A 13,312-nucleotide genomic window follows, 5' to 3' on the forward strand; every position below is an offset into this window, starting at 1 on the left:
TGGTCCCCCAAGCACCACCAGGAGTAATTCCTGAGTGCAAAGCCAGGAGTAACCCCTGAGCATCGCTGGGTGTGACCCAAAAAGCGGAAAAAAAAAAAGTAATGTGGAGTTCATGCCCAATTTGATCAGCTTAATCAATGGCTGAACAAATAGCAATACTCCTACATTATTTCAAAAAAAAAAAAAAAGGAAAAAAGAACATGGGAATTCCCTGCCTCAGGTCTCTGCATTTACTCATCACTTTAACCAAGCCCTTCCCGGGGGGCCCAGCCCTGCCAGTGGCCCCCACACTCCCTGGCCCCATCTTTCCCAGCCATATAGAAGCCCGCCGCCAAGACTGTGTGGGGAGCTGCCACTCATCCCACCCACGCCCGGGAGCACTTCCAGGAAGTGGTCCCTGCCCAAGGCCCGAACCCCAAACAGGCCTGGGGCAACTTGCTGGGCTGTTTCCTGGAACCCCAGAGCCAGCCTGAGTCAGGGCAGCCACATCCTCCCTGGGCTCGGCAGGCCTAGCCAGGGCTGTGGCTCGAGGTGGGGGGTGCAGAGGGAGGCAGGAGGACCCCATCTCACGGGGCTCCAGCCTCGGTCTCCCCTCCCAGCGCTGTCTGGAGACATTCCAGGGGCTGTCTGGTCCCTCGCTCCACCTGAGGCACTGCCCTGGTCAGGGGGTTGGGGCGGGGGGGCTCTGCATGCAGCCAGAGGGGAGAGGGTCCTGGGCCTGGGGGGAGCTTCCAAGGACGCCCCATGGGAACTCATCAGACAATTTGGGACTTAGGGCTTGGGAGCAGACACGGGCCCCTCGAGGACACACGGTGTGGGGGACAAGGCCACCAGGGCTGGAGCAGAGGCCACTCTGGGAAGTGGGGCGGGAGGGGACAAAGTCGAGGGACAGTGGGATGTGCCTAGCCAGCAGCGAGGCCTGGCCATCAGACCAGCTGGCCTCCGAGACTCACGGACAGTGGACGCCGAGTAATAGCAAGACTCCCAACGCCACCGCCAGTGACCACTCACTTGAGCACCAACTCTAGGCTAGACTTCTTCCTATGGCTGACTCTGCTTGTTGCGAAGCTACTGGCCAAACCCAGGGCGTCAGACACGCAGGTCAGGTGCTCGGCGGCTAAGAGACGTCACGGCTCAGATAAGGATCGTTTTATTCCATCTTCCAGATCAGCGCTTCCAGGGGTCAGAGAGACAGTCTGGGGGGTTGAGTTGCTGCCTTGGCCTGTGTCAACCCCGGTTTGATCCCCAGCATCACATGTGGTTCCCTGAGTATCACCAGGAGTGACCCCTGAACACAGAACCAGGAGTAAGCCCTGAGCACTGCCACGTGTGGCCCCAGAAAGCACAAAGCGCACAGGTGATTCCGGCTAGAGACAGCACAGGAGGTAAAACATTTCCCACATTGCTTCTGCCTAGCTCCGTGCCCAATACTGCACGGGGTTCCCCAGGCAGCACCCACGGCCACTCCTGACCACAGCGCCGGGAACCGCCCCCGGAGCACAGTCAGGTGTGGTCCCAGAACTCTAAGGGAAAAAATTAGACAAGCTTCTGTCGCTCCCTTTATCCAGGTGGGAAACTGAGTCACGGAGACACTGTATGGGGAGACAGCTGGCGGGAGGCATCTGCAATCAGCAAGCTGGCCCCGGAGTCCACGCTGCTGGGCACTGACCAAGGGCTGTTTGCATCAGGCAACTGAACAGAGGCTTCCGCTGGGACCATCTGGTTCCGATTCCGGCGCTGTGCCCTGCTCGGGGGTCCACAGCCCCGCGAGGCTCCGCAGTCCAAGTCAGTTAGCCCGCGTCGTGGCCCTGCGCTGCCTGAGTCGAGCAGGCGTTTGAAAGGAGAGAAGCCAGCCCCTCCCCCACCCTGTCCCCACCCCCTCCACCCCCGCAGATGCAGCCCGGGACGCAGCGGGTCCGAACTCGGACCTGGATTGCCCCGTTCCCGCTCTGCGCACGGGCCGACCGCGCCCCCTGCTGGGCCACCTGGAGAAGGCGCCGAGCGCTTCGCTGGGTTTGAGACCAAAGGGCACGTGACTGTCCGTCCAGGGTCGCGGAGGCTTGGGATTTAGAACCCACCCCTCCCTTCTCCCAAGGGGCCTCGAGCTGGGGGCATGGCGCAAAGGGCTGGGGCACCTTGCTTTACAGGGTTTGATGCCTGCGCTGAGTGGCCCCCTCGAGCCCCGCCAGGGAAGTGACCCCCCCCAAACCCAGCACCAACGTAGGCCCCGGGTAGGTGAGCAGCCGTGACCCAAAACCCCAGCGAGAGAAAGGCACAAAGGGGCTCAGGCATGGCTGGAGGGATCTGAATAGAGTCCTGGGACGAGGGTCGCCCGGAATGAGAAGGGTCTGACCCTCCCCAGGGGCCCGGGGAGCTGTGTCTGAGACCCACCCCCAGACGGCAGGCGGAGGGGACAGGGTGAGGCTGGGTGGGCGGGAATCCCCCCTCTCTGTCGACCCTCTACGTCCTCATTCCCCAGGTCCTCGGGAGCACTGTGCTTAGCGGAACCGAGCATCCAGCACTGCCGTCCCGGCCCTGGAAGCCAACAGCCTTGAGCAGTGACAGGCCGCGGCAGGGTGGCGAGACCCACAGACGCGCTCCTGACTCCAGGCCATCTGGGCCCGGCACTGAGGAGGGTGTGCTGCACCCCCTCCACCCCGCGGTGGGGTCGCGTCTGTCCCAGAGCAGAAAGCCGAGACCCCCTCGGCCTGGGGAAGCCGCAGAGGAAGCCAGGTCCCCTGCGGGGCACGGGGGTAGGAGGGGGCTTCTAGCGTCAGCAGCCGGATGACACCTCCTGGGGCGGAAGCTGGCATGAGGCAGTGGCTGTGGCCGCGAGGTTCGGGCTACTGAATGATCCGGGAGGTGCTGGCCGTCTCCATCTCCATCTCGGCCTTGGCCTTGGCCTCCGAGTGGTACCTCCGGCAGTAGAACCACAGGAAGAGGAAGAAACCTGTGGGGACAGGCCAGTCAGCTGGACAGCGGGGCCGCCTACGGTGAGGAGGGGAGAGCAGGAGGGGGCCCCTGGGCCCCTCACGGGGCAGAGCTGGGAGGTTGGGGTGAGCGCCTAGTGAACCCCCAGAGTGCAAATTCCAAGGCAACACCACCCCAGACCAGTTGGGCAGCCTGTAGGCTGGATTTGAGTCTCCAATTGCCCATGGACCCTGAGGCTTAGTACATTCTCTCTCTCTCTCTCTCTCTCTCTCTCTCTCTCTCTCTCTCTCTCTCTCTCTCTCTCTCTCTCTCTCTCTCTCTCTCTCTCTCTGTACACATACCTGCACTCACACATCCACATTCTCAGAAACACGTTCTCTTTCACACATTCTCTCTCTCACACACACATTATTTTTGTTTGTTTTGTTCTGGGGGGGCCACACCTGACAATGCTTGGGGGTTATTCCTGGCTCTGCACTCAGGAATCACTCCTGGCAGTGCTCAGGGGACCATATGGGATGCTGGGGATCGAACCCAGGTAGGCCACATGCAAGACATACCCACTGTACTATCGCTCCAGCCCCAACACACACACACACACACATTCACACACTTTCTCTTGCAGGAAACCCTACAGAGCTGAGGAGGTAGCTGCAGAGAGCTGGTGATCTGAGCTCACCCTGAGACCTCCCTGATGTCTCTCTCTCTCAACACACATTCTCTCTCTCGCACATTCTCTCTCACACACATTCTCTCACACACACATTCTCTCTCGCACATTCTCTCACACACACATCATTCTCTCTCACGCACATTCTCTCACACGCACATTCTCTCTCACGCACATTCTCACGCACATTCTCTCTCACGCACATTCTCATACATTCTCTCACGCACACATTCTCTCTCATACATTCTCTCACACACATTCTCTTACGCACATTCTCTCTCACGTACATTCTCTCTCACGCACATTCTCTCACACACACATTCTCTCTCACGCACGTTCTCACACACACATTCTCTCTCGCACATTCTCTCACACACACATCATTCTCTCTCACACACATTCTTTCACACACACATTCTCTCTCGCACATTCTCTCACACACAGATCATTCTCTCTCACGCACATTCTCTCTCACACACATTCTCTCTCACGCACATTCTCTCTCACACACATTCTCTCTCACGCACGTTCTCACACACACACATTCTCTCTCGCACATTCTCTCACACACAGATCATTCTCTCTCACGCACATTCTCTCTCACACACATTCTCTCTCACACACATTCTCTCACACACACATTCTCTCTCATACATTCTCTCACACACATTCTCTCACGCACATTCTCTCTCACGTACATTCTCTCTCACGTACATTCTCTCTCACGCACATTCTCTCACACACACATTCTCTCTCACGCACGTTCTCACACACACACACATTCTCTCTCATACATTCTCTCATGCACATTCTCTCTCACACATTTTCTCACACACACATATTCTCTCTGTCTTTGTCTCTCTGTCTGTCTCTGTCTCTCTCTCTCTCACACACACACACACAAACACACTGACCCCCACTCCCTGCACCACCCCCCAGGCTTACCGTAGAGCGAGTTGATGATGGTGAAGAGGAAGAGCTGTGGCACCAGAAAGACGCCGAAGGAGAAGAAGCCCAGGATCCAGGTGGTGCCCAGCAGCACGGTGAGGCCCAGCACAGTGACCACGTCCCGCCTGGCCCGCGCACCCAGCTCCTGCTCCCGGGCCCGCAGCCTGCGCAGGACCCTCAGCGCCCAGCCCAGCACCACCAGGTTGAAGAGGCACGTGACGCACCCATAGCCCGTGACCAGGACCGCGCGCACCTCAGCACTGCGCACCCAGCACCTGCGGACAGCGGCGGGGCAGCCCCGTGACTCCCACAGGGACTCACAGCCCCCCAGCCCAGACCCTGGCCGCACCGCCCCGCACCCTCCCTGCCAGCCACAGAGGCGCCCTCTGCCCTGCACCGCCTGCCAGCGGCCACTGTCCAGCTCACAGGGAGTCGGGGTTCCTGAGTCGGCCCCTTCTGCTCTCCACTGGGCATCTGCACATCACTGCCTGCAGGGGGCGCCCCCGTGAGTGGATTGAGGAGCAGACACCCCACCGAGCCTACGAGGGAGCTGCAGAGAACAGGTGGTCTGAGCCCACCTCGACACCTCCCTGACAGTTCTCCAAGTCCCTTCCAGACAGGCGCCACCCCCAGTTCCCCAGACCGTGCACTGTGCGCTTTCGTGCATCAGCCCACTTGGTCCTCGGAGAGACTCAACAAGGCTGACACAGCATGGGCCCATCCTAGAGATGAGCAAACTGAGGCTCTGGAGAACAACACATGAGCCAGACTTGACATCGTAGACCCAGAACCTATCCTGCAACTGTCACCCTGGGCTGCTGGGGGCAACCCTGCCACAGCAGCCATAGACTCCACCCAAGGGGCTGCGGGTGGGCATGCCCGCCAGGGGACAGCTGGGCCGTGTGACTTAGCCACCTTCAAGCCAGGGGACTGGCGGGTTTCTGGGTTCAAGGGGCTTTAAAGTCAGTGCTGTGTTTCATAATTCGTCACCACCCACCTGTCAGGTGCTGCTATCAGAGAGGCAAAAAAAAAAAAATCAAAAGTTGACGAGGACACAGAGGGGAGAGTGGTGGAGCCAGGAGACCCGAGGCCCACAGGGGTGTAGCTCAGCCCCTGGAAGCACAGTTCCCCCCCCCCCCACACACACACACCCTGTCCCGAGCCAGGACAGCCAGACACACTCACATGGACGCATTCCGGAGGGTGGAGCCGCTGCCCTGGCTGTCGGAGAAGGGCACCGTGTAGCACCCGTACGCGGAGTCACTAATGCTCAGAACCAGCAGAACCAGGAAGGCGGGGAGCCCTGGGGGCGGGCGGGATGGAGGGGATCTGAGTCAGCCCCAAGCTGCCATGCCCCCACCCCAGGGAAGGGTGAGGCAGGAGGGTCCCAGTGGGCTGGTGGTGACCAAGGCAGTGGGTACCACTCCCTCTCCCCCTCCTCCTCTCCCCCTCCCCCTCCCCCTGTCCCCTCCCCTCTCTCTTCCCCTCTCCCTTCCCCTTTCCCCTCCCCTCTCCCTCTCCCTCTCCCTCTCTCTCTGGGAGCCAATGAAGCAAAGGGTTGGGGGACAGGGAAGAAGATATGCTAGAGGGGCTAGCATGGTGGCAGAGAGACCAACACGGCAGTGTGCGAGGGGACACGGCAGGGGGGAAGTGGCAGTGATAAAAGGGTGATGGAGTGATGTGCGGGGGAAGTGCATGGTGGAGGCGATGGTGGTGTAGAGGTGATGGAGGTGAAAGGGGGTGACTCATAGGAGCTAGACGTGGAGGTGATGGAGGGGAAGGAGGAAGTGGAGTGAGGCGTGGTGGCGGGGTGCAGGTGCGAGTGGAGGTGTGTGCAGGGGGCAGACGTGGCAGAGGGGATGGCAGTGAAGGTAGAGTGAGATGTAGGAGATAGGCGGGGTGGAGGAGAGGGTGGTAGTGGAGGTGGGGTGGGGAGAGTGTTGGAGAAAGACACAGCGGTGATACAGTTGGCGAGGTGGGGATGAGGGGTCTGCAGGAGGAGGGGAGGGTGGTGACGGAGCTGGGAGTGCTGGAGGAGATGATGGAGACGGCCGGGCTGAAGCCAGTGACGCAGGGAGCAGTGCCGAGCGTCGTCAGCAGGGACGGCGGCCAGCGGTCATACGGGTGAGGAGCGCAGAGGACCGGTGGGGGTGGTGGGTGCCCAGACGCGGAGGGCCGGGGAGCAGCACTCACCCCAGCCCACCACGCAGAGCTTGAGCACGTAGTGGCGGAAGTAGCTGTTGTAGACGCGCCCCAGGAGGATGCAGAGGTTGAAGCCTTCGATGGCCATCCAGGAGAAGCAGCTGAGCAGGGCGCAGTGCAGGACGGCGCCCAGGACCCTGCACCCAGCGTCGGACCCCTGGGGCCTAGCCAGCACCGGGCTCAGCAGGAAGGAGACGTTCAGGAGCAGCACGGAGCCGTGCAGGTTCATGTGGATGCTCGCCAGGGACTCGCCCTGCTTCCTGCGGGCGCGAGCGTGGCCCTTCGTGGTCTGGGCACACGGCCCCGGGCAGTGCCACCCCCTGAGCTCACACACGCACACACGCGCGCACACACACACACACACAGTGTCGACAGCCACCAGCAAGGCGGGGGTCCTGCCTCCCGGCCACCACCCTCTGCCAAGGCCTCCCCCACTCTGGGAAAGACGCGGGGAACCTGGTACGGAAATGCAGCAGCGCCGTGGCCAGCGAAGACACGATGGAGATGCTGCAGCCCACGATGCTGATGTAGACGAGGGGCTCGAGCACTTCCACGGGGGCCGGGGCGAGCTGCTACAGGAGGAAGGGGGGCATGGGGGCTCGGAAACGCGCCTCCAGGCCCCCTCCTGGCAACTGCCCTGCCACCCTAGCATCCGTCCTGGCCATGTGACAGTGCCACTCCCCCCAACTCCCACCTCCCCTCCGCTGTGCGCCCTCCCTCCCCCCTGCACAGGTTGCCCCCAGCAGTCTCCCCTGCCTGTGGCCAGGAGCACCCAGTCTGGCCGGTCAGAGCCCGCCCTCCTCCTGCCCAGTGACTGGCCAAGGGGCGGGCCTGAGTCACGCATGACGCCAGTGAGACTCCACGCGGGTCTCTGGCAGCCTTGGGTAAGGGGAGCTCATTCAGATAGGAGTCCAGAGCTCCGAGGGGTTGCTACGCCCCCATGGGGAGACCCCCCACCACCACCAGCACGAAGCAAATACAAGTCTGAGGGCCAGGAGGTAGCTCCGGGGTCAAGGAAACGTGATTCGCACCTGCAAGGACGTGACTTGGGTCCCACACACTCCACGACCCCTCCCCACATTGCCAGGTGCGTCCCTGGGGGTCCCTAGCACCGCTGGGCCCAGGTGACGCTGCTCTATCAGGTCCCAGCAGGGGACCCTTCAGCCCAGCTGGCCGAGTACTGCCGGAAGTCCTGCCCCGAGGGCTCTGGAGGGCTCCCCACCCAAAGGACACAACGGTAAGACAGTCTGGGTGCTACAGAGCTCTTGGACCAAACTAAGGACGGGCTCCTGACCGTGGTGGAGAGTGTGGGGGCCACACCTCGGGATGCCCAGGGGTCACTCCTGGCAGTACTGGACAGCAAAGCCAGGTAGGCTGAACACAAGACAAGCACCTAACCTCTGTGCGCACTCTCTCTCTCTCTCTCACTTTCTCTCTTGCTCTCTCTCTCCCTCCCTCTCTCTCTCTCTCTCTCTCTCTCTCTCTCTCTCTCTCTCTCTCTCTCTCTCTCTCTCTCTCTCTCTCTGGCCCGTTTCTTTCTTTTCTCAAGCCCATTTGAGTTGGATGTTCTGTCCCTTGCATCACCCTTTGCCCGGGGCACGACTGTCCCCCCTCACACACACACACACACACACCCCAGCTGGACACACACTTACCATGAGAACAGCAAAGTAGCTGAGGTGGTAGCAGCGACAGCGCACTTGGACGGGGGAGGGGAGCTCGGTGACACAGCCCTCGGGGCTCCACTCCCCCCAGGACTGCGGGTTGTCTTTCTCCTTCCAGAACACACAGGTGGCTGTGTAGCCTTCCTGAGGGGAGATACTAGAGTTGGGTGTATGTAACCCAAGGGGTGCAGGGGAGCGGGGAGGCGGGTGGAGGAGGCAGTGTCTAAATGCAGGGAGGTCTAACAGACTCGACTAACTAGCCCTTCGTCAACATTCCCCAGGACTCTGAGGGTGAATGAAGGCAGTCTTGGAGCTTCTCTGAGCCTCAGTTTATTCCTCTGCAAAATGAGGCCAGGTGTTCCTCGGTCCCTCACAAGAATCGTGGATAATCCAAAGGTGATGAGGCCACTGAGTGCCCATCTCTGGTCTCTCTGGTAGGCGCTCTATAACCAGCCGTCGGGGGTGACACGTGGGAACACTACACATGCCCACTGACTGCAATGGGCACATGAGCACACATGCAAGTTGAGCACCACAACCCCGGGTGCGCAAGCCTCCCTCCCCTGGTACCCCAGCATCGGTGCAAAGGGAAGCAAGGGGATAGAAACAAGCGAGGAGTCCCCGCCGTCCAGGCTCCTCTCGGTCCCAGGGCGAACAGCACTGGTCCAGGCCCGTCTCCACGGGGAGGAGGCAATGAGGAGGGAGAACTCAGAGGGCAGAGGGGCCTGGGTGAGGTGGACTAGGAGCACAGAGGCACTGAGGTTTTTCGGGGATGTCAAGGCCAGACGCATTTCAGGCATCGGGCTTGCTGTGCCCGTAACAGCCCTTCTTCCTTCGAGGACCCGCCCCTCCACCCCCTCCACCAATGGCAGCGCCAGAAATTAGGCCACATGACCTGAGCCTGTCCAATCAGCACAGCCCACCCTCCGGGGGCGGGATGGGTACCCAGGACTGTTGGACCGTTAGCTTCTCCTCCCCTGCCCTGGTGAGAAGGAGGCTGCTGGGATAAAACGCAGCTCGTTCGGCCGGAGGCCAGAGGGGCCACTGCTGACCTGCTCGAGAACAAGTCCTGAAGGCGCCTTCGGCGCCCTGGGTCCAGCCCCGGGGGAAGCTAGAATCACCCGGGAGACATTCCAGACCCTCCCGGGTTCGTTCCAAGCCCTCTGGCTTGTGATGAGTTTCAGTCCGAGTGAAGTGTCTTTCCCTGTCTCTTTCACGGGAGTTCTCTACGCGGGACAGACTCCAGAGTGTGTCTCTAAGATGGTTCCCCAGGCCTAGGTCTGGTCACATCAGTGTGGGGTGGGTAGGGGGGTGGGAGAGGGGGTGATGCAGGTGGGGGGGCTCCCCAAGAGTACCAGGCTTTGGTTATGGCTGAATCGGATGTCCACCGGCTCCCTGAGGCCACTCACATGTTCGTGGCCCAGCTGGGCCCCCAGAACATAGTTATTGAGCAGAGATGTGTTGCTGGCAGTCTGGAAGGGTGGGCAGAAGAAGACGCAAGGAGATCCTGAGTGAGGGCCCGGGACGCCCCCGGCAGCCCCCCGTGCTTGGATAAGGACAGCATCAGGCCGTCCGCCCCAGCCTTTGCTTGTTGGGTTTTGGAGGGGCCGCCCCTGACTCTGCTCAGGGCTCCCTCCTGGCCGTGTGGGGGGGACCAGAGGTGGTGCGAGGGCTGGAACCCCACTCGGCCAGGCGCACGGAACTGCCTTAACCCCTGTGCTCTCTCTCCAGTCTCCGCCCCAGCCTGTGGATCCACTATCCCCTCCCAAAGCTGTCACTGCCTCCCCCCTCCCCATGGGGCTCACTTCCTCGCCTCCATCTCTGCCCCACCCCGAGGCCCACCCCACACCCCCCCCCCCCCCGCTCATCGGCAAAGCCAGCACCTTCTCCGTGAGAACCCTGACTTGGGACGCCCTGAGCACACCCCCGCTCCCACCCTGTGAAGTCCTATAGGGTCGTAACCCGCCTCAGGCTGACGCTTGAGTCCGGGTGGAATGTTCTAGAGCGCTGGAGAGCCGTCAGCAGGCCCGGAGTGGGTTTCCTCCAAGACCCCCGCCCACCAGTCCGCTCAGCAATGCCCCGAAAGGGACGCCCACCAGCTCGGGCTGTGCTCAAGTCAGCAAACAAGCTGCAGGCTCCCCTGACCCCCGGCCGTGGCATGCCCCCCCCCCCGCCCCCGCAAGTCTCTGACCTGGAAGAAGTCGGACATGAAGAAATAGACACAGATGAGACGCAGCGTCCGGGGACGGGCCCGGCAGGCACCCCGGGTCAGCTCGGCTGGGAAGCCCATGGCGTGACTGGGCTGGTCCTGTGCGGGTGTATGTGGGGGGGTTACAGACAGGCTGGGCCACCACTGTCCCCCCTCCCTCACCCCAGGGCCCCTACACTCGTGACCCTCACCCCCACCTGCGTGTTACCCCGCTCCTCCTGGATCCTGCACAACTTCTGTGTTTCCCGAGCCCAAGCTCCCGCCCTGCCTTGACAGGGGTCACCAGCCCCACCCAAAAGGGGCCCGAGGGTGGAGCATTCCCCATTTCCAGCCCCTCAGGGACCAGCTCCTTCTCCTGCTCAAGGGACCCTCGGCAGGGCTGGAGCGATAGCACAGCGGGGAGGGCATTTGCCTTGACTGTGCCCGACCCTGGGTTCGATTCCCAGCATCCCATATGGTCCCCTGAGCACTGCCAGGAATAATTCCTGAGTGTAGAGCCAGGAGTGACCCCTGTGCTTTGCTGGGCATGACTCAAAAAGCAAAATAATAATAATGAATTTTTTAAATAATAAATGTACCCTCGGGGGCTCTCAGAGATCCCCCATCTCTCACCCACTGTTAGAGGTGGCAACTCAGTCCCCATAGGGCAGGGCCTGGGGCTTGTGGGGGAGTCCTGGAACCTGGACACCCACTCCTGACGCCCCAGAGGGTTCCTAGGGTGAGGCCTCTCTGCCCCTCCTGCCCACCGGCCTGCTCCCGCTGACCGTGGGAAGAGAGAGGCCGGTAAAGTTGGTGCAGAACAGGTCCAGGGCCGCACTCTGGATCCTGTTTGTCCTGAAGGTGCGGGTGGAGCCCTGGAGGCTGATGTTCAAAAGGCTCTTCTCCAGGCCTCGGATGACCCTGAGGAGGAGAGAGAGGGTCCGAGTCCAGAGGCGGCAGGGGTGAGGGGGCGCAAGATGGTCTGAGACAGCAGGGCCTCCCTCCACTACACCCTGTCACTCCCACCTCTGGTCTTTGGTCTATGGAGTCCCAGATAGCTCTCACCTTCCCCCATATTCCCTTCTCCCAATTAGCTCTGGTACCTTTGCTGCCACCTCCTCCAGGAAGCCCTCCTTGGCTGCTCACCGCTGACTAGGTGAGATGTCCCGCAATCTCTGTGCTTTCCTAGCCTGCTCAGCATTGGCCTCTCACCCGGAGCTGCTCAGCCTCTGAGGCCCAGACCCCTGGAGAGTCCAGCCTGAGTCTCAGGGTCTTAGTGTCTTTGCCCGGATGAAAGGTCCAGAGCACCACAATTTGGCCCCTAGAATCCTGCCTCCATGGTTAAGAGTCCCACTGTGGACAGTCCACTCTTGGGGAATCCCCAGCACCACGTGAGGTCCCACGGGAAGAACTCCGCCTGTGTTGGATGCGGGAAGGGGTGATCCTACACTGGACCTGACGCCTGACACAGGGTGTGAGCTGGAGGCGAGGTGGGGGGCGGGGGGGCTGGCTCCGGGCGGGCTAGCAGGGACCCCCAGACTCACTTAACAACAGACTGTATCGGCAGCTTCCGCCCCTTGGTCTTGCTGCTGGCCATGATTTCCATGGTGTTCATCAGCTCCTGGGGGTCTTGGCTTGTCCCTGGGGAAGATCAGGCCTCAACCTCTATCTGGGAGGGGCCCCTCTCCCAGCCCCAGGGCCCGTCTACCCTGTGGTGCCCCTGAGCGCTCTTCCCACCCCAGCGGGCAACGGCCCCCACTCGCTCCGTTCCACAGAGCCACTTACCCCGAGCCCCACTCTGGGCAGATCCAAGGCACAGGAATAGCAAGAGGATGTGGCAGAGACCCATGCTGGACCCGCGTGCACCGCCTGGGGAAGCACAGCCACACGGGGTGGGCAAGGTCACTGCACTGTGGTGGACAGGGTCACTGCACCGTGATGGACTGGGTCACTGCACCATGGTGGGCACAGGTCACTGCACTGTTGTGGGCAGGGTCACTGCACCATGGTGAGCAAGGGTCACTGCACGATGATGGACAGGGTCACTGCACCGTGGTAGGCTGGGGTCACTGCACCATGATGGACAGGGTCACTGCACCATGGTGGGCAAGGGTCAGGGTCACTGCACCATGGTGGACAGGGTCACTGCACCATGGTGGACAGGGGTCACTGCACTGTGGTGGTCAGGGGTCACGTCTCACACAGGTCTCTCCCCCACCCTCACCCCTACATCTCACAGATCTCAAAGAGGGCGTCTCTGTGGGGCAAGACATCCCCAGGCCCCTGACCTCAACCAAGACTTTCGGCAAGGGTTTGTCCCTCTCTGCCCTCATTTTCCTTGGTTTTTAAAATGAACTAAGAGGACCCAGAGTGCTAGTAGAGTGGGGAGGGTGTTTGCCTTACATGTGGCCAACCCGGGTTCAGTCCCTGGCATCCCATAGGGTCCCCTGAGCACCACCAGGAGTGATTCCTGAGTGCAGAGCCAGGAGTGAGTCCTGAGCACTACTGGAAGTGGCCCAAAAAGGCAAAAAATACTAAGAAATTAAACATGACTAGAGATAAATTAAAAATGAACTAAGAATGCTGCTTCCACAGAGCGTGTTCACAGGCCCGAGGATTCTGTGGCTGGAGCACATGCAGGAGAGCTGGGTTCTATCCCTGGCAGCTCACAGTCCTCTGAGCACTGCCAGGTGTGGCCCAAAAACAAAA

General features: G+C 61.0%; 1 protein-coding gene across 1 annotated transcript; it reads right to left on the reverse strand.

The window, feature by feature from the left end:
• Positions 1 to 2,843: 2,843 nt before the first annotated feature.
• On the reverse strand, positions 2,844 to 12,452 carry ADGRG5 (adhesion G protein-coupled receptor G5). Its single transcript, XM_004600942.2, has 11 exons — positions 12,389 to 12,452; positions 12,148 to 12,244; positions 11,389 to 11,524; positions 10,607 to 10,723; positions 9,771 to 9,887; positions 8,407 to 8,559; positions 7,208 to 7,323; positions 6,743 to 7,011; positions 5,735 to 5,852; positions 4,547 to 4,824; positions 2,844 to 2,950 (listed from the first exon to the last, which is right to left on the reverse strand). The coding sequence occupies exons 1-11, from the start codon at positions 12,450 to 12,452 to the stop codon at positions 2,844 to 2,846; spliced, it is 1,572 nt and encodes a 523-aa protein (XP_004600999.2).
• Between the last annotated feature and the right edge of the window lie 860 nt (positions 12,453 to 13,312).

Source organism: Sorex araneus, chromosome 8 (genome assembly GCF_027595985.1).
Source record: "Sorex araneus isolate mSorAra2 chromosome 8, mSorAra2.pri, whole genome shotgun sequence".
Classification (NCBI taxonomy): Eukaryota; Metazoa; Chordata; class Mammalia; order Eulipotyphla; family Soricidae; genus Sorex; species Sorex araneus.

Coding starts and splice junctions, on each gene's coding strand:
- ADGRG5 (XM_004600942.2), bottom strand. CDS start 12,452: ATGGGTCTCTGCCACATCCTCTTGCTATTCCTGTGCCTTGGATCTGCC. Junction 11,525..12,147: donor CCGATACAGTCTGTTGTTAA/GTGAGTCTGGGG, acceptor TCTCCTCCTCAG/GGTCATCCGAGGCCTGGAGA. Junction 2,951..4,546: donor CATCATCAACTCGCTCTACG/GTAAGCCTGGGG, acceptor CTGTCCCCACAG/GTTTCTTCCTCTTCCTGTGG.